General features: G+C 40.9%; 1 protein-coding gene and 1 long non-coding RNA gene across 4 annotated transcripts in view; one reads left to right on the top strand and one right to left on the bottom strand.

Annotated features, from left to right (window-relative positions):
- LOC145451932 (uncharacterized) overlaps positions 1-19355 on the bottom strand; it is a 78026-nt gene that overhangs the window by 37300 nt on the left and 21371 nt on the right. Inside the window, exons 3-5 of the mRNA XM_080330150.1 lie at positions 15045-15092; positions 12627-12744; positions 10661-10849 (exon numbers count right to left, since the gene is read on the bottom strand). Of these exons, the coding sequence (XP_080186276.1) occupies positions 10661-10849; positions 12627-12744; positions 15045-15092 (355 nt within the window). The remainder of the gene's footprint in view (positions 1-10660; positions 10850-12626; positions 12745-15044; positions 15093-19355) is intronic.
- LOC145451922 (uncharacterized) lies at positions 977-6712 on the top strand. Of its 3 annotated transcripts, none has more exons than XR_013919131.1 (4): positions 977-2393; positions 2894-3081; positions 3835-4046; positions 4641-5086. It is a non-coding gene; the product is annotated as an uncharacterized LOC145451922 (long non-coding RNA). The 3 variants fall into 3 exon arrangements; XR_013919129.1 differs by lacking the exon at positions 977-2393 and adding an exon at positions 6001-6712 and having other exon boundaries at positions 2400-3081; positions 4641-4797; XR_013919130.1 differs by lacking the exons at positions 977-2393; positions 4641-5086 and adding an exon at positions 6001-6712 and having other exon boundaries at positions 2400-3081.

Raw genomic sequence — 19355 nt, 5'->3', positions numbered from 1 at the left:
CGATTTCTAAGTAAGTAAAAAAGCAAGTATTCCAGGCCTATGTTTATGCCTGGAAAATTGAAAACTGTCAAGTAGAAGTAGTCTAAATCGTAATTACTTGAGGAAGTATTCAAGTAGGCAGTATCTACTTCAAGTCGAAGTAATTCATTACTAATGTTAATTTCACACTATTTATATTAGTGGTTCCCAAATCAGGCGATTGTGAGAGGCGGGGGCGGAAAAACGGTTGAAGCGGAAGTAGTAAGCCTATACAAGCAAAACTACTTGAGTAACTGGACACCAGGTACTTGAATGCTGCGGAAATGTAGGATAACCTCACCGATGACCTCTAGTCTTCAAGGGACGAAGGGTCAAAACAGTTTGAAAACCACTGATCTATATTGAGGTTCGTTGTTTGACAATGGCTATTTTCAATGTATCTCTTTTTTGAATGCCTTGCTATTACGACACTCGCTGTTTTCAGACTAGAGACTCACTATTCTGAATGCGTCGTTATTTTGACACTATCTGTTATGACACTGGCTATTTCTGCGCGGATACCTGACCCCGTATATCTACCGCGATTCCAGACCATGATAATCATGCCTGTTGCATAGCTCACGCAAATCTTACGAGAATGCAACTATAGCAAAGCCTTAAGAATAGGGTTAACCGGGATTGGACACGCATACGTTATCGTATAGCGTCGGAGGCGCGATTCAATCAGATTCCCTATTTCGGAATCAATTAGAGAGTCGGTGCGACATTTTTCAACGCATACCGCACATATTTAGCGTCACAATGCCCTAGTATCAGACGGCTCTATACAATGGAAGAACATTAAACTTGGTTGCTTATGAGAAGGCAGATCTGCTGTGGTTATTTCATTTCATATACCGCGTCCGAATGTTTTGAGACAAACTTAGCTACAGCGTGACTGTCGTGACCCGCTCCCAGCACTCATATGAACGTACGAAGCATATCTCATCCTTATTTTACATCGTACACTGTAAAAAATATCCTCGGTAAATCCCGACCTTAGGCTCGGATATGACTCGATTCAACCCGTTTCCTAGTTTTTTCCCCAAAACGTCGACTCGTTTTCAGTGCATTCCGAGTCACGCGAGATGTCAACCGCATGCGAGGTTGGAAATTACCGAGGATACCATTACCGAAGCTGGAACCTTACCGAGAATGGTCATTACCGAGAATAGACACAACCGAGAATGGACATTACCGAGAATACCATTACCGAGAATGGACACTACCGAGAATATACATTACCGAGAATGGTCATTACCGAGAATAAACCACCGAAAATGGACATTACCGAGAATGTAACCTACCGAGAATTACCGAGAATAATCATTACCGAGAATGGACAGCATCGAGAATGAACATTACAGAGAATGAACAATGTCAAGAATCCAACTTACTAGGACGGATGTTGCCGAGATTAATACCTGAGAATCGACACCGAACGTGACAACGCCGTGATAAATATATACATGTCCTGTACCTATGAGTAACATGCCCGCATGGCATATATTGCATTCTCGGTAATGTCCATTCTTGAGGATGGATCAACATCAAAAAGAACTGTGACATCGGGCACTCTGGGCCGAGGTGGATGCTAGAGTGAAGGATCGCTGCTGATGCGTGTCATTCAACATCCTCCTATCTGTTCGTTACATTGCATTGTGTCTTATCGCATTGTGCATTGTGCGTAACAGTCTTTGTCAAAACATTTTGTAGTGGAAAATTCCATTGTAAAATCGGGAGTTGAGATTACATCATCGCGCTTTCGGGCGATCATGATAGCTGATTATTCAGTACAGAGCAAGAATGGGCAATTATTTCCATCCGCGCTAAACGATGTCAAACATGTTACATTTTGAACTGCCTTGTAACCCGTATTCGCGTTTGTCTAATGCGTAATGCGTAGCCTAATGTGACATTGCAACAAAGAAGGTTTGGTGACTTTAATTGTCGCGGCATATTAGTATGTGATTATTTGTTCTGCGATCTCAAAATCAAAATGCACGTTCAATTTTAACGCGCCTTCAATTTTAACGCGCCTAAGCCCACTAACTATGACACAGTAGATTCAGTTTTGTGGCCACCAATGCCCGCGCTTTCAATTTTATTTCACTTGGCATAATGAATGGAGTGCTGTGTAGCAAGCGCTTAATATAGCAACACTCGAACACTCGAACAGGCACGAAGCTCCATCATTTCCGTCTCGCTTCAGCAGGCATGACAAAGTTTCCGCGACTATTTGCTCTTATATATCGACCCGAGAGAGGTCTTTTGAGGTCAAGAATTTGCCGCGCGAGTAGATGCGCGTACCAAGCATTTCGCCAGGAGTTAACGAACAGAGTGCTGTTTCACGCCGACAGACGGCCATGAATTGGGTATGTTCTTGGAAATTATATGGCAATGGATATGAAACATATGGTAGGCAGGGGATTTATGTTGTAAATGAGGCTGATGATGGATCAATATTTTGTCGTGTGGAATATATTCTATATTTCAATGAACAGTGGCACTTGTGTGGTGGCCGTTGCTGAAGTCGAGATTTGTACGACATTTACACTGCTATGCTGTGGAGGAAACCGGTTCTGTTTACGTTTTTCAGCCCGGGGAAATATTTTAGCAAAGGCCCCATGATGCATACTTTATTGGCTGCATCAACAAATATGTTTTAAGTTTGAAGCCTAAAGATAATTGAGCTCATACAGTGTAGTATGTTGATTGAAAAATATTGCTTGACACAAGTTTTGTGCAATTTTCATTATTTTGATTATGACCATTGTATTTTACAGATACACACTACAGCTGGTTATCAAATTACCACTGTGATTGTTGTACAGTTGAATATGAAACTGCTGATTAGTTATGGTGATATTAGAAGAGTGATCACAGTTAATCACCAATCTGCGGTTCCTGATGTTGTGAGAAATGTATTTCGTAATGAAATTGGGGACAATCAATTCAAAATGGAATATTATGACAAGACATTTGATTCGTTCGTCGAACTTTATAACATGTCGGCAATTGTAGATGGACTAACGTTGCGGCTGATTTTGAGCACCAGTGGCGGTAAGTGAAATGTAGGATCAGTAGGCTCATTCACAAGAGAGATGAATATTTACCTACTCATATATTTCTTGCAATAAATTAGATTAGAATTAGATTACTGACATTTCGCTATAATTTTGTGAAATTACGCAACTATAATTATCTACCGTAGTTCTTCAAGTCTGATCTGATGTGCCTTGGCGAAATAGATTCAACCCTCATCGAGTCTATTTTTATTGGTGCAGAGGGAACCTCTCCAAAAACCAACAACTCTGTTGTTGAACGTTTGTTACCTGTATAACGGGTGAGAGGGAGAACATTAAGGATATTGATATTTAGCACAAGAGAATAGCATATTTTGAAACAACAACATTAATAATAACTGAAATCAATTTAAACATTTCAAAAACTACCTGGCATTTCTCCAAAATTTCAAATCAGATAGCATGCACCATAGTATGACCTCCGGGGCGTGTGTTGGTTGGTGACATGGTCTATAACGCACAGCGTCACGTGAATTTTTCAACGAAGGGGTTCCAAAACTTTTTATAGTCCCGATCTCAAACTTTTATTGGTAAATGTTCCGCGACCCGCCTCCGCAGATTATTAAAGAAAGTGGTCTGCACCTTCTCCCAAACCTACTCTTGGCGTATGCGAGAGTCTATTGACTATTCGCGCAGTAATAGCAATTACGCAATTATAAACTCGTCAAAATTTGACGATGAAAAGTAACCTCTGACCATCTCTGATTAGAAAATTTTTTTTTTCTTGTAGATTCCAACCGTATACCCTCCGGAGGATGACAGTAGCATCGAAGCGCATTAAAATGAAATGAAGACTGAGTGGAAAAGAAGCCGGAACGCTGATAAAAACACAATCTTGAATAGGATAAAAGAACCTTCAAAGATCGTCGACATAACGTTAGCAAAGGGACATCAACAAAGAGTCTGTTGTGTGCGTACCCAGTTCTGGCAGGTGCATATTGGGTAGGTATAACGTATTGGTTTCAGGCACGATTTATAAGCCCTGTGTGCATACATACGAAACGCACAAGAATGAATTACACTAAACTAGTGGTTCTCAACCTGGGGGACGTGAAAGCTTCTGAAGGGGGCGCGAAGAAGCGGTCAACTACAAAAATTTGCGCTTTGCGCGATTTACCTCCAATTCAGGCTTCTTTCTCTATATATAGGCCGAATTTCATATTTTTGAATTCTCTCGTCAACGGTCATAACCTTCCATGCCATCAAACAATCTGTTGGGGTTGCTAGCATCCCCGTTGGATTTTTTGATACGACGATAAGGGGGCACGAAATTTTTCACTATCATAAAGGGGGGCGTGACTGAAAAAAGGTTGAGAACCACTGCACTAAACGCTATGATATATATTTTTCGTAAGTGTATAATATTCTCTATGTATTAGTAGAGCATTAATACATAGTTATGACCAGTACGTCACCGGACTTGCACGTCAATTTAAACTACTGATGAAATTGAAGGCCCCCGCAGCAAAATTATACTATACTAACCACCCATGGCATGGTAGCTATGCTATGAAGTCAATATTTCCCATTGTTCAGATTTTGGAAGAAATGAAAATGATTTGTCAGAAACAAAACTGTTCCGACGATACTTACTCTGTCGACCTGACGTCAAAGATTTTTGGGAAGAGTTATAGCTCAGCATCAAGATTCATACTAGCGCTGGATAGTCCTTGGGAAATCACGAAGTTAAAGCGTAAGTAATGTTTTTATCCTTTCACAGGTTGCCCAACACAGCGACACAATGAAAAACCACAGATCAGTATGCCACACTTTGGCATGTGGTTTCACAACTCAAAAACTCACCCTAACCCCTAACATAATCCTGAAATTAACTCTTGTATATATCTTAACCCCAAACCTATTCCAAACTAGATCCTCATTCTAAACCTTACGCAGTCGTAAACCCAAATTTCACCCACATTCTCAAGTGTCGCATGCCCAATTGTCGTACGCTCATTGCGTAGGGCTGAGCGAAATCGAGTGCGTGGGCCCCCTTCGAGCTTGCTCCCCCAATTCAGGGGCTTGGGGTGCGGCAGTTACGGTCCTGTCAATATCTCTAACTATACTTATATCGATAGGTACTGCCCGTTCAACTGCAAAGTTCGGGCACATTGCAATGGAACAGCAGTGACGTATTCTTAGCAGTCTACTCACAACTAGGGCTGGGCAAAATCGAGTACCTAAGTGATTCGATTCTGAATCACGTAATATGCTTCGAGTCGAGTCGAGTAATCGAGTATCACCCATAATGACGTCATAACGGAATGTAATACATTAAAGTTCAAATATGCACCGTTTATGCCACCGCAAAGAATATATTGCCTGTTATCCATCTCATAAATGATACTTTGGTATTTTTCAGACCATACCGATTTCATTCCACTTGGTGACAATGTTGTGGGATAATCATGTCTTCCGAAATGTGCTATGTCCAGTAACCTTCGTAGCTTTGTACTATATTTTTCGTTTGCTACGATACCGCCAATCAGGGTTTCAAGGCCTCAACAGTGAAAATTGGTATCGATACTATAAATCTCGTTGATGAGGTAACTTTCAGTGGCGAGAAGCGTATTATCTTACTACTCGAAAAATCGTCGTTTACTACTCGACTCGAATCATTAAAATTAATACTCGATTCAGATTCGAGTACTCGAATCATTATGCCCAGCCCTACTCACAACTTGCGTGCAACCCTAATTGAAAACTCCAGACTCCAAGCCAAGCAAGAGCATTTTATAAATATAATTTTTTTTCATAGATCGATTTCTCAATATTTTTGTGGGGGCCGCAAGAAGGCTAGTTGGGGGCCGCATGCGGCCCTCAGGGCTGCGGTTGGGAATCACTGATTTAAACTATTCCATGGATACTGGATATTAGCAGCGTTTATATTTTGTAGGAACCGAAGAATGTCTACCCGACCATCGCATTCAATTCTGAGACGGAAAAGTGGACGATTCATTTCGATGGAGAAGTTGTGAAAGGTTTATTTGGTTTTCACCATGCTCTAGCATGCCTGATAGCTATTTATTGGGTTTTCAATGTGAAGTTTGCTCCTTCATCATCAAACTCCTTGAACTTTATCGCAACTTTTCTCGCCGAGCTTCCAAACGTCAAGCCAACTAATGCTGTTCGTAACAAGATAAACATGATATTCGATGAATAATGGTCGTATTATGATTTGTGGCGGTCCTGTTTTTGCCATCTTTGATGACTGCCAGCAGTAATAACTTGTGGTGTGACGCTTAGCATTGGTTTTTTAATTAATCGGTGCTACTCTATAGTCGTCCTTGTCGATATTAATTCGCAAAAAATTTGTAATGATCGTGGCCCAGAATTTGGTCTTTTGATTATATTTTTGGATTGCTTAACGCATTGGCAACCAATTGGCCTAAACCTTATAAGCACCATTGTTCAGTTGTTAGCACCAGCACATAGCGTGCTCATTACACAATAAAATTTTCAACTTGAACAACAAACATATGTTGTTTGTTTACCTGTAATAATTACGCTTCATTATGAATTTGTGACCCTGCAGGTTTCCAATATTGTTCATTGTACTTTCATGGAACATTGCTTGATTTGCTGCATACACTGTTCTTTAATCTGCAGACTGACTACTGATTTTGTGTGTTTAAGGTGAAAGGTCAATGACAATTATTTGTCAGGCTCGGTTTCTTGCAATCCTAGTCAGTCAGCACAGTTATGATTTGGGTAAGCACAGTTATGATTTGGGTGAGGTGAAAGGTCAATGAAAATATAGGTGAAAGGTCAATGAAAATTATCAGACTCGGTTTTCTCCAATCCGAGTCAGGGAGAACTAGGGATTTACCGACTTTTAATAAGGTCGGAAAGTAGTTTCCCGGGTCACAACTCGGGGAATTTTGTTCCTAACCTAATGTCGGGATTTACCGAGGATATTTTTTACAGTGTAGCGCCGAAGTGAATATAGAAAATGTCGTAAGCCAGACTATAATAGGAGAACTAGGGGATTTTAAGCTATTCTAAATTAAATTAAAATTAGAGTTGCAGCTATCCAGGTTTTTATTAATCAGCCTAAAATTAGAATCATAGCTACACATTTTTCCAAATTTGACTACAATTGGAGCTATTGCTACACATGTTTCTCCAAATTATATTAGAATTAGAATTTGAGCATAGAAACATTTCACAAATTAGATTCGAATTAGAGTAACGAAACATGAAACAAATTACATTACCGGTATCTCGCTTTGTTTGATTAATATAATTAGGTAAGGAGAATTATATAGTCCAAGTCTGTCCTAAGCACGGGTGCTCAGTATCGAAGTACTTCTACTTTTTCGACGAACTCGAGTAGATATCAACTACTTGCACCACTCAACTTACGAAAGTGGTTATGCTTTTAAACTCGTTATATTTCTACGTTCTTAGTGTCGTTTTTATGAATTTTCCCGAATTGGTTTGCGTTGTATTTAGTCCGTGGCGCATAAGACCTTAACAGATGATAAGTGCCACTGAAAACCTTTAATAATAATAAGAATGATAATTCTACATAACAGATTTAATTTTTGTAGGCAAAACGGCGCTTCTTCGATATACGCCCCAGATCGAAACAGTGTTTCACATGTCACCAGCAAGTGTTTCCCATGGACACGATCAAAGTTTATAAACGTCAAAATAAATTGTTTTTTTGCCTGTGAAGAGACGGATATTAGGGTTGGATGTGGGTCAGGGTCAAAGTTGGTGTTAGGGTATCCCAAGATTAGGGTTGGGGGAGGGGTATAAAGGTTGGAGGAGAAGAGGATATCAGGGTTGGGGTAGGTGGATATTAGGGTTGGGTTAGGGTATTCCAAGATTAGTGCTGGGGAAGGGGGATATTAGGGTTGGAGGTGGGTTAGGGTCAAAGTTGGTGTTAGGGTATCCCAAGATTAGGGTTGGGGGATATTATGGTCGGGAGAGTGTGGGATATTAGGGTTGGATATCGTGTCCCTCCAAACCTATTCTTGGGTTACCCTAACTCTAAACCCATCCCCTAACCCTAACAGCTCTAACCCTAACTCTAAACCCATCCCCTAACCCTAACACAGCTCTTACCCTAACTCTAAACCCATCCCCTAACCCTAATATCCCCCTCTCCTCCAACCCTAATATCCATCATTCCTCGAACCCTAATATCCTCCCTCTCCAACTCTAATATCCCCCTCTACTCAACCCTAAAATCCTCCCTCCCCAGTCCTAATATCCCTCTCTCCTCCGACCATAATATCCCCCTTCCACAACAAAGGGAAGAAATAATTTATTTTGACGTTTATAAATTTTATTGTGTTCATGTGAAACATTTGTTGCTGTCATGGGGAGCACTGTTTCGATCTGGGGCGTATATCGAAGAAGCGCCGGCAAAACTAGACGTAGAATACTTCCCTTTGACTTAATTGGATATTGGTACATCTACTCGTACTTGAGTAGAATTTTAAGACACTACATCTACTTCTACTCAGTACCAACGATGACTAATGTGGCTACTTCTAGTGCTAAGGTACCACTATATACTTGCAGAAAGCCCTCCCGATGTAGTATATAGCAATATAATCACCAACCAACTGTACATGGCTATCTCTATGCTAACTGATCATTTTGTTACACATTTAAAGTTCCTTCCGTAGAGACGCGTAACCGCGATTCACGGCGACCGTAGAAGATCACAAATACTCGCCGAAAACATTTGCGCAAAAGATAACAATGAGTATCGGCCGGTGTCACCGACGGCTATTTTTAAAACGCGGGGACAAGCCGCGTGTAGCGGCAGACAAATATTGCAAAAGTCGCGTGCTGCTGACTGCACAGCACGAGTCTCACCGCACCCTGCGACACTTCAAGCTGTTATTAGACTCTGCACACTTTTCCATAGTAGCCTACAGTCCGCGTTTGGGTCGGTACATTCTCACATCACGTGCCAGAGTTAAGCCTGCGCAAGGTAACATCGGATTTTTAGGAACGAAGAAGGAAAACCGAATCGACCGCATTGTGACGTCATGGAAATAATGACGCCACACCGTAAGAGAAAAATTCAGCGGGAGAGAGCGCCGGTATTCAGCTACGAAGTGGTTTCGCGTGTTCATGGCAGTAGGCTAAGAAAGTTCCTAATGATGGGAGCATGTCCTATTCGATATCTGTCCTATACTGCAGGGGTCGCGAACCTTTTTTGTCCGAAGAGCCATATTGGCCCAATTTTTTCCATTTTAACTTCCAAAGAGCCATACATGACAATCAATTGTTACGTCACAATTTAAAATTCGTGACGTCATGGTAGCACTTTTGCAAACTCACTACATGGGATTCGTCGTGTGCGCCTCATTTTCTCTGTAAAAACTCGTACCAATCATGCTGGTAACATTATTCGAGCACGCGAAACTCTAGTTACGAGAACGTAGCTTCGTCGTGATGCTCCTTTTAAATGCGAGAACCCATGATCACATGCGTGAGTGGAGCTAAACATGATCACTACAGCAGTATATACCAAATGTTAGATGTACGTGTGATACATCAGTGACGTGGGACAGGGGAGGCAAGTGGGGCAGTTCGTCACCTGTCGTCAGGATGAGTGAACGGAAATTGTGAAACCTTCAATTACTGTTGGTATTTTGTTTCGATGTTCATGAATGACTGAATTCTTACCATTTCACTCCCAAATTTAGGCGATTTGCGTATTTATTATTCGGAAATAATGCCCGAAACGATGGGTATGGCACATACGGGTCAAGCTTCACTATTGATACCTCAATTCATCGTAAATAGCTTAGAATTTATATTAACTGATTTTAATTGAATTTAACTGTTGCACTGATTCCGAAAATCTAAATACTGATCGACTTCTCAATTCTCAAAGTATTCGCCGGGAACATATAACCTTGCGCTACACGCCTACATTCTACCGCCGGTACTACAAAGTGACGTACCAATCAAGAACGTAGATAGCTATGGCGAGTTTGTAATTGTGAATGTCACTTCCACGGCAGTTCATTTCGCGTCGTAGATCAGGAAGACAATGCGTATTTATTTTATAACTGCGTTGTCTGCTATTCTCTTTGATCAATCAACGTATCTTGCAATCCAAGATTTCGAATCGGGTACTTCTAATGCGCGAGTGACATTGGTCGCCGGCGCGACAGTAGCTTAAATTTTGGGATTTTGAAAAGGGGGGTCCGATACCTTAACCCTGAAGACGGCATCGTCTTTACCACTCAAAGACATGTTTATACGGTCACGAGAATAATTATTCTGGTCGTGATAAAAATTTACTAACAAGTTGCTTCAATATTGATCAATTCACTAAAAAATAAATACTTGGCAAAGAGCCATATCTTATACCCAAAAGAGCCATAGGTTCCCGACCGCTGCTATCTGTGTGTGTGTGTATTTAGTCCGAGGGACACTGGTCCCTTAATATGTTGTGGTATCAAACCAAAGTTAAAACAGAGTGTGGTCGACCTCGGATCCAAATCATAGACCGAAGTCAGCTTAAAGTTATCAGAAAGCAATTCACTACCCAATTCAAAGTTTACACAAGCATCTCTTACCATGCGACAAAGCGCCTTCCTCCAGCAAAGCCTGAAACATCGCACAAGCCGAGGTACGCTTCTCCGCTTTGGCTTCCGCGCTCTCGTGATGCCCGCTCGGCATTTGCTCGACCAACCACGACACCAGCTCGTTGCCGAACACGCTGTCATCGTAAGATGGCGACACATCGCCTTCTGTCAGCGTGGTGTCTGAAATAGTCCCGTTACGTTATAAAAGACTGGTTATGTCATGCGTAGCATAACAGGTCCAGATAAGAACGTTCCACGTCTTTTATACATGGCGTCACGATGACTGATTCTCTAATACTCGACTTGGCTCGAAGACTAATACATGATCTTAAATCGAATCACTCAGGAACTCGGTTTTGCACAGTCCTAAGGACAACAGAGCCAGCGATACCGATACCGATACTTCCAAGACTTCAAATGTATCGGACGTTGAGCATATCAAACCCAATTTGAATTATTCAACGGATTTGATTCGGGACTTTTCTGTCAAGGCCGGACTAGAATTTATGCACGGACTAAAGCAAGCCTTCAGTCCCACAAAGACCACACAGTCGAGTGCGCTCAATTCATACAGATTCATTCCCCTTGCTTTTGGCCGAATCAAGCGGACAGACGGCTCTGTCCGGTTCAAGCGGAAAATCAATTGTTCGCTTCTCGTAAAGGCATACAACGCATTCAAAATGCGGTACTGCTGCGTAATAAATTAATTGCAGCAGCGCTATATGGCAGTAAAACGCAAATTAGTTATACCTTCAGGATAGTTGTATGGACAGTATTTTCGTTATCAAACCCGTCAACGTGTACACTGTATTACTGTGCAACACACGCATATAGGGTTCAAAGGTACTTTTCGATATCCCCACCAACACAACTAACTGCCGAAACTGTCATGAAAGCGTCTTTACTTTTTTCGTCGTTTACTTTAGTGAGGAATTTCACTTTTCTGTTAAACATTTCTGCATCATTCTGTTGCACAAGATACAAGCAATTGTACCCGATTAAAAGCGCCTATGAGGCCGGCACGGCCTTGTATGAGTTCACTGTCTATTTACTGTATGGTACGTCATTGTCTTACTATAATCACTCATCTTGCGTTAAACAGAACGAAGTACTGTTTATTGTGGCATAACCAAATGATAGGAATTGCGAAGCGATGTCCGAATTAACCGGGGTTGTCCGGGTTAAACGGTGTCCGACTGTGTATTTAAAAACGCTGCATCCACCCGTCTTCGAACCCAATAGGCTTTTTCGCCCCAACTAGCGGCGCCAACTCGGTCTTACCCGCGGGCAGAGACAATGCCGCGACATAACTAGCGACGACCTTACTTTATTCAAATATTTGTATTTCCCGGTCGGCGAAGCTTACACAACAGAGTACAGACATCGCGAAGCTACGTGTACCGAAACAGACGGAAACCCACTGGGAGCGAAAATTACTCGCAATACTGTCGTCTCGTAGAATATTAATGGGTGGGCGCGACGCGGCGGGGTCCCAAGAGGATGGTAATTTTTCTGCTCAAAATCGCGCGTATAGTTGCGACGCCATAACTCTCCCGCCAATATAATGCCATCAAACACATGACTTGTTGTTGGCTACACCATGAATTGGGGAGGCTTGTAGCGAGATTTTTTGTAGAAGTATCGATGTCGTCCAAAAATCGGGAAAGATGTGTCGACGCGACACTGCGTGAGTAAACAAACAAAACTTTGCAACTTTTATGAGCAATTGAGCATGGATTTAAATTATGGATTACAAATACGGGGTTGACGATTTTGTTCGGCCTTTGTAACTAACGCGAGTCATAACTAGGCATAGATTTTGATTCAGGATTTGGATTACTACATCGGCTCATTCCCGATAGCATCGTTTCTATGTCCCATTAATTTTTATTTTTCACATATCGGATCAGGAGGTGCGACATTGTACAGTAACTACTGTGGCGTATTAGTTCATTACCGTAAAAAGTAATGTCCCGCTCTTCGTCAGCAAAGTGTGTCCGTAACAGTTCGGTGGTCGTGCCCACCAGGCAACGGTACAGTGTCCTGGCCGCGGCGAGAATTGACTCGGAAGGTTCCTGAGATACAAACAAGATCAAACGACATGGAGCAGCAATTCAATATAACTGTATGTAGGGTTGCATTTAAAACAAGCATGTTTTTTTTATATCATTTTTAGCCATGACGTCACGAATATTTCATTTTGACGTCATTGTGGGTTGACATTGACAATTTAAAATATAGGGTAAATATGTCTCCTTTGACTAAAAAGGCTTCCGGCCCCTGTCCTAAGTGGACCAAAATTATCTTTAGCCAGGGCCCAGGGCTATACATCGTTATGCAGCATTTTGATGGTTGGCGGTCATCATCATCAGAACATCCCACCGTAGCAACGATCTATATCTACGTGCTGTAAGTGCTGAACCGACGATCATTTCGAGGGCTCCTACCATTCCATATCGTATACGTTGACTAAATCGGGCGCAAATCGTCATTATGCTCATACTAAATGTTTTTTAAAAGTATTTATACAATGGCGGCATAATTATGCAACTTCAAAATATGGCATATTTTGAACAGTGTTTTAAAACACGATTTGTTTTTAATACAACCCTAGTTGTACATCAACAATCGTATCCCCAATTCACCGCCAGCCGAAAGTATTTGTGGTTACATCAATAAGAATATACTATTCAAAGAAATATTTTCCACCAGCGAAAATCTGCCTACTAGAACGAACATGAACAAAGTAATGCCAAATCATAGAAGTAGCCCGACCACACGAACGGTGCAGTACCGGCACATGTTTACCGACAGGCTAAGGTCAATTATTCCGTTGACCACATTATACAGACGTGTAGGCACGCTTCGCACGCATAAACAGAAAAACCAACAAAAGAAACACGATGCCCATCTGCTGCATATTTACTATGTCATCAAATACGGATGCGAAATTAACTATGACGTTTCATCCACTAGGAGTAGACAATGAGTATCTCACAGACACAAAATATAAATATACAGGTGATCTTATCACACGCGACAGTGCTAGTGGGTTTTGCCTGTACTTGTGGTACTCATTCAAGTGGTTATGTGTTAGACTACTTACACTTCTATTTGAGATATTTAACTAAAGGTACAAACTTTTTACACTTGGGTATGTAAAGTACACTATTAACGAAAACAGTCTGTATTTCAACCCGTGTACCACCCCTGATATACGAGTGTGAATGTACACTAGGGCTGTTCAAAAAAACTTTTTTCCAAAATCTAGGCCAGTAAATCGTCAAGTTGCCTAGAAAATCGATGCACAATAAATTTGAATGCATTCCAACCATTAGAAATGAAGCTACGTAAGTTTGACAATTTAAAATTTAATATAAAAATTATTGAAAATTATTTTTACAAATTTTACTGGCCTCCCCATGAAATTGTTACGTTGTCTACAAAAGCGATGCGAAACAATTCTGGCTCAATTCCAACCCTTAGAAGGAAAGGTACCCTATTTAAGTTTTTCGTTAATAATTCGGGAACCAACCACCGTCAATGCTATAATTTCAAATCCAAAACTTTAAACTGCAATAACTTCGCTTCTACCGGATGGAATTTAGCCAAAATTGTTACGCATCGTTTTCCTTTAGACAACTTGACAATTCCATGGAATAGCCAACAAAATATGAAAAATAAAAAAATTCAAAATATTTTATATTGAATTTCAAAATTTTCAAACTCATGCAGCTTCATTTCTACTGGTGGGAATGGATTCAAATTTGTTTTGCATCGTTTTTTTAGGCAACCTCACAATTTCATCGCCTGACAAGCAAGATTTGAAAACCAGAAACTACCTCAGACTTACAACGCGATATAAATCGAGTACAACAGTTTAATGCAAATTATGCACGTAATAACGTGGCAAGGTATGCAAGTTGGCACGCAGGATTTATGCTCGCGATATATTTCTGAGTTACCGGCATTGGAATATGCTTGCAGGACTTTTACGAGTGAAATTGCCATTACAGCCAAACGAAAGAGCGGTATCACCGTAACTGAATGTATTTTCGGAAATTGTGCCTAATTGAAGTGCCATTGGTCATTTTGCGTAAAATGCGAAGATGCAACTTGCAATTTCGAATTGTCGAGCTCGGATCAACTGCTAAAAGTATCGCGATGCTCACTCGATTACTGCTGTGTTCATATATATCTTTGTATTCTTCTTCAAGTAGTCTCGATGTATCTTAGAAATCGCTACTTCTACTTGTAATTGAGTAGAAAGTCACAGCTTGACTGCTACATCTACTTGAGCAGCAAAGCTGACTATACTTTAGGTGTCTTTGTATTGTTTAACGCATATACGTGGGTAGTAGTCCAAACATCTTACCTCGAGCAAAGGCTCTATTACTTGAAGCTTCCTTGTTCTCAGGGGACTCTGTAAAGAAATGCGCAGTTTTATCTCAACGTGTTGAATGATTCATTAGTCGCACTCGTAAAACGGGACGCGGAAATTACGATAACGGGACATCAAACATGCATGGCCGCGCCAGCGCCCGAGTATCTACCGCGGGTAACTCGGTAACATGACATACCAAGTTCACACAATTGGGTACGGTCGTAATAGAGGCGTGTACTGCGTGATTACAGGGAAAATATTTCAAATACGTCACATACTTATACACATATACGCAATAACAACCACACGTTTTAGTTATTTAGAAGAACAAAGAGTGCCAGGAAGCAAGAGCCACGATCGGTGTTAAAGGAAACGGACATACTTTACAGTAGTCACAAGCAAAACAAATTATTCCATATGGCGATTTACAATACCCGTGCCCGTGCGTACACACAATTAGTGTTTTCCAAACCTCGAAGCCTCGCGACAAAAAAAATACACAGACATAATGGCACAAATAAAATGTTCGACAGGGAGGATATGCAAATTTATGACACAAAAATGACATTTTAACAATAATATGTTTTTAACCGATTAGTCGATCCTATAATAACAGGTCGTTCAGTGTTACACTAATATACATCCAAAGCGCTTGATGTCCTTCACAAGACAAAGTACATAGTCCATCGTAAATAGATTTTAATGTACGGCGTCATACAGGCACAATGCTATTGTCATAGCTTACCGGAAGGTTTTTGCACCATTAGTGTATCACAATATGCGTTGGATCATTGGCAATTATTCATTTCGTGTTGTTGGCGTAAATTCGCTATGAGCACAGAACAGTGTTGAAAGGTTTGTAGTAAATGATATTTTAAATAGATTTAGACTCGAATAACTGTTCCCGCTCGCGTACAGACTGTACAGTGTAAATTGGTCCTAGCATATCAGCTATCGCTGTAACGACTTCAATTCCCCGAAGAGTAAGTATTTGAGGCGACATTGCCGATTATCGTTTACAAATATGCCTCGACAGGTCAATTTGCAATTCTCTGAGGTCGTTGCACCATGAGCAGATTCTTATTAAGGCAATTATAATGCCGCCTCGCGACGCGTGACCCCATCATTGACGTCATAATAGGAGCGCGATCGTGCAACACGCGGTTAAAAATGCCATCCCTTTCAAGATTGAGGTCAGTAGACCATACTAGAACGATTGCATTTTGGTATTTTGCTATAGCCACGCTATTAAACAGCTAATTTCCCACGAGCATATCAATTTGGAAAATGTTATCTGGTCCTATTTTAGATGTCACTTTACAAGTAGCCTACACACCATAGTGTGATGTTTGAAGCTAGATTAACATTGCTTAAATCTTTGAAGGCAACTGCCGGTTTGTTTCGTCATATCTTTCTCGTTTTAGTTTTAGTTATATCAATCCGGTTAGAGACGCGTTGAAAACCCGGTTTCAAGTCTCACTTCATTACGGCCGTACGTACCGAAATTCCCCGTAATCATATCGGTAATAAACACTAGGCGGAAACCCGCGTCCAATTTCCAATAATTGGGAGATTGTCAATATTAAAAGAATCATCAGAGTCGCCACAAATAATATCATATAAAGCTACCGGTACTACATTCACAAATGATGATAAAATGCTGCATCAAAGATAACGGTCTTCGGGTCAAGACACAGTGAATAGATCACGGACTAAGATTGGCGCTCAACATCACATTTCGTATCGTTAAATTCTTTGGATTCCGTTAGTTAACATTATTGATGGCTGGTCTCTATTGCATCAACGTAACGGATGTGTTACGTAACGTATCGGAAACGTAACACGGGAGATGGTACACCTCAGAGCAGGTCGTGTTTGTTTATAAACGTACTGGCCAAGCTGCGAACATCCGGGTCATTCTCCCGACTCATCATTGTGACGACATGAATCGCGCATGACCCGATGTATTATTATTCAAGAGTGAAGTTAAATCCCCAGATACTAAAATCTTAGTTCGATACCGATAGCCAATACATGACATTAATGCTCTGCATCAACTGCATAGAACCTCGTGAGAATGCGACAGGTCGATTACTGTTTCACAGGAATGTCGTTTCCGTGAACACGCGTATTCTTGTGCTACATGTTTTGATTATATCACACGACTAAAATGAGGTTTCAAGACTACCGTCGTCAAGAAAGCATCGAAACGATAATGTCTTTATTAAAATGAAACTCAGTGATAAGGAGCGTGGAAATTCGACACTTGCACTACGAGACCCCAATCTCAAAATTGATACTGGACTAAAATTTTAGTACTCGTATCGCTAAGCCTAACCTTAACTACGACACACCAAGTACTATTTAAAAAAAACTATCATACTGACGTCACAAGACGTTTTCTTTTTCTTTTTCGCATTAATCCGCGGCAACGTATTCCAAAAGAACCCGCCCAAGGCGCTGTCCACGGGCGTTTTCTTACGCATGCTGCCCTTGTGATATTTCGCTACTCAAATGACCGTGATACCCAGCTACTACTCCTTAGTCCTTGTACGGCGGCGAGGTGGCGCCGCAGACGAGAGAGAAGTCATTCGAGGCCGGGAATATCGTGACCCGATTCTCTCGGATGCTGCTTTCGGATCGATATTGCCAGGACATTGGGAAGAATTCCTAAGCGGGGTTGCCCATTTGTTTAATTTTTACTGTCATCAACAACAGGCAGAAGCGGTCAGTAACGTAGTACAGTTATACTTAACATGTTTCAATATACTGTTGAATTAAACCCGAATATTTTCGGTTGACACTCGTCAGGGGTAATCAATAACTAGTAAAGAATACAATTGAATAGTATATCCATATTGAAATAAACCCGAATATTTTCGGGTGACACTCGTCAGGGCTCGGCGAAAATATTCGGGTATATTTCAATATGAATATTCAATTGTATATTGAAGTTCTGTACCTCCAAGAAGCTGTAGTAAAGAATATGAGAGAACATTGTTATCAACAATCGTATAACCAAATATGAAATTTCGAATGAGCGGGGCGAAGAGATCGCTTAAGATCAATGTACTATTTTTAGATGGTACACCAACTCCTTCCGTTGGCACTAACTAGCTTCATGATGATTCAATCCCAATATCACTACTGTCAGCATCTTCTGTCGCTTGGTTTAGTTTTAGGTGTTTGGTAGTTTTGGAATTATATTAAAATAATCGAGACGCATGAGCCGATATTTCAAAAATCGATACACGTTTTATAACGTTTATGTCGCCACAGTTACAGATTACAAGATTATAAAAGGCACGCTTTGCGTCATTTCCAACGCGACTTTACCGCCACTAGAACTAAAGCGCATGGTCTTTATAATGACCGATACACAACTATACATAGCAACACAATTCATTATTAATTCCTTTAAATCCAGGAGCGCGTACCGTTAGTGCAAAACAATGCACACGATCGATACAGTTACAAAAAAGAAGCCAGCTGCAATCCCGGCGCAAGTCGATTTTTTTTTGGAATAAATAATGCATCCACTTTTCAATACCCACGCAAGGCGAATGCCCTTACCCATTTTATTCCTTTTACCAGCGGATGGTCGTTTGTCGCCGGCAGCCCGTCGTGTCTGGTATTTCCCCAAAAATCGAACGCTGTCGCCAACTTGCGGGCGATCATTTCGTACGTTCTCTTGGAAACTATGTCCCACGAGGAGAACATAGTTTTCGTGTATTTAATGTTAAGCAACGCGTCACCGCCGCTATAACTAGGCATAACTCATCCCGCGAGACAATAACCAGTCTGGAATAAAGTTTGGCATAACTGCAAATCATCTCCTTCACGGATAACCATAATACAAATATTGATTATATACAGGAAACTTATATTCGACAACGCCATTGCCGGAAGTACCAGATCATCAATAGATATAATACACAAAAATTGCCGCACCACTTGGGAGTATCAAGCATTTGAAAAATCCTAAAAATATATCTTAGTCAGGTGATACTCTGCCGAGTACACATACAGTGAACGTATACTTATAGAAACTAATGGATTTTCAATTGCGCATCTAGAACTACAACTAACATTTCAGAACTCGCAACAAGAAATAGAACTAGAACTAAAACTAACGACCTTTAACAGACTTGTACGAACTATACTGGATTTTCAAAATACTAGAACTACTCCGATTTCAAAACTAACAACTAGAACTCTAAGACAGTGGTTCCCAACCTTTTTCGACTCATCGCCCCCTTTGCAAGCTCCACACCGATCATCACCCCCAAAATATTGAGATCC

Source organism: Botryllus schlosseri, chromosome 12, assembly GCF_051294905.1.
Source record: "Botryllus schlosseri isolate E-star chromosome 12, Bs_hap1, whole genome shotgun sequence".
Lineage (NCBI taxonomy): Eukaryota > Metazoa > Chordata > Ascidiacea > Stolidobranchia > Styelidae > Botryllus > Botryllus schlosseri.
The sequence above is the reverse complement of the archived record's forward strand: the minus strand, read 5'-3'. Positions and strand labels throughout refer to the sequence as shown.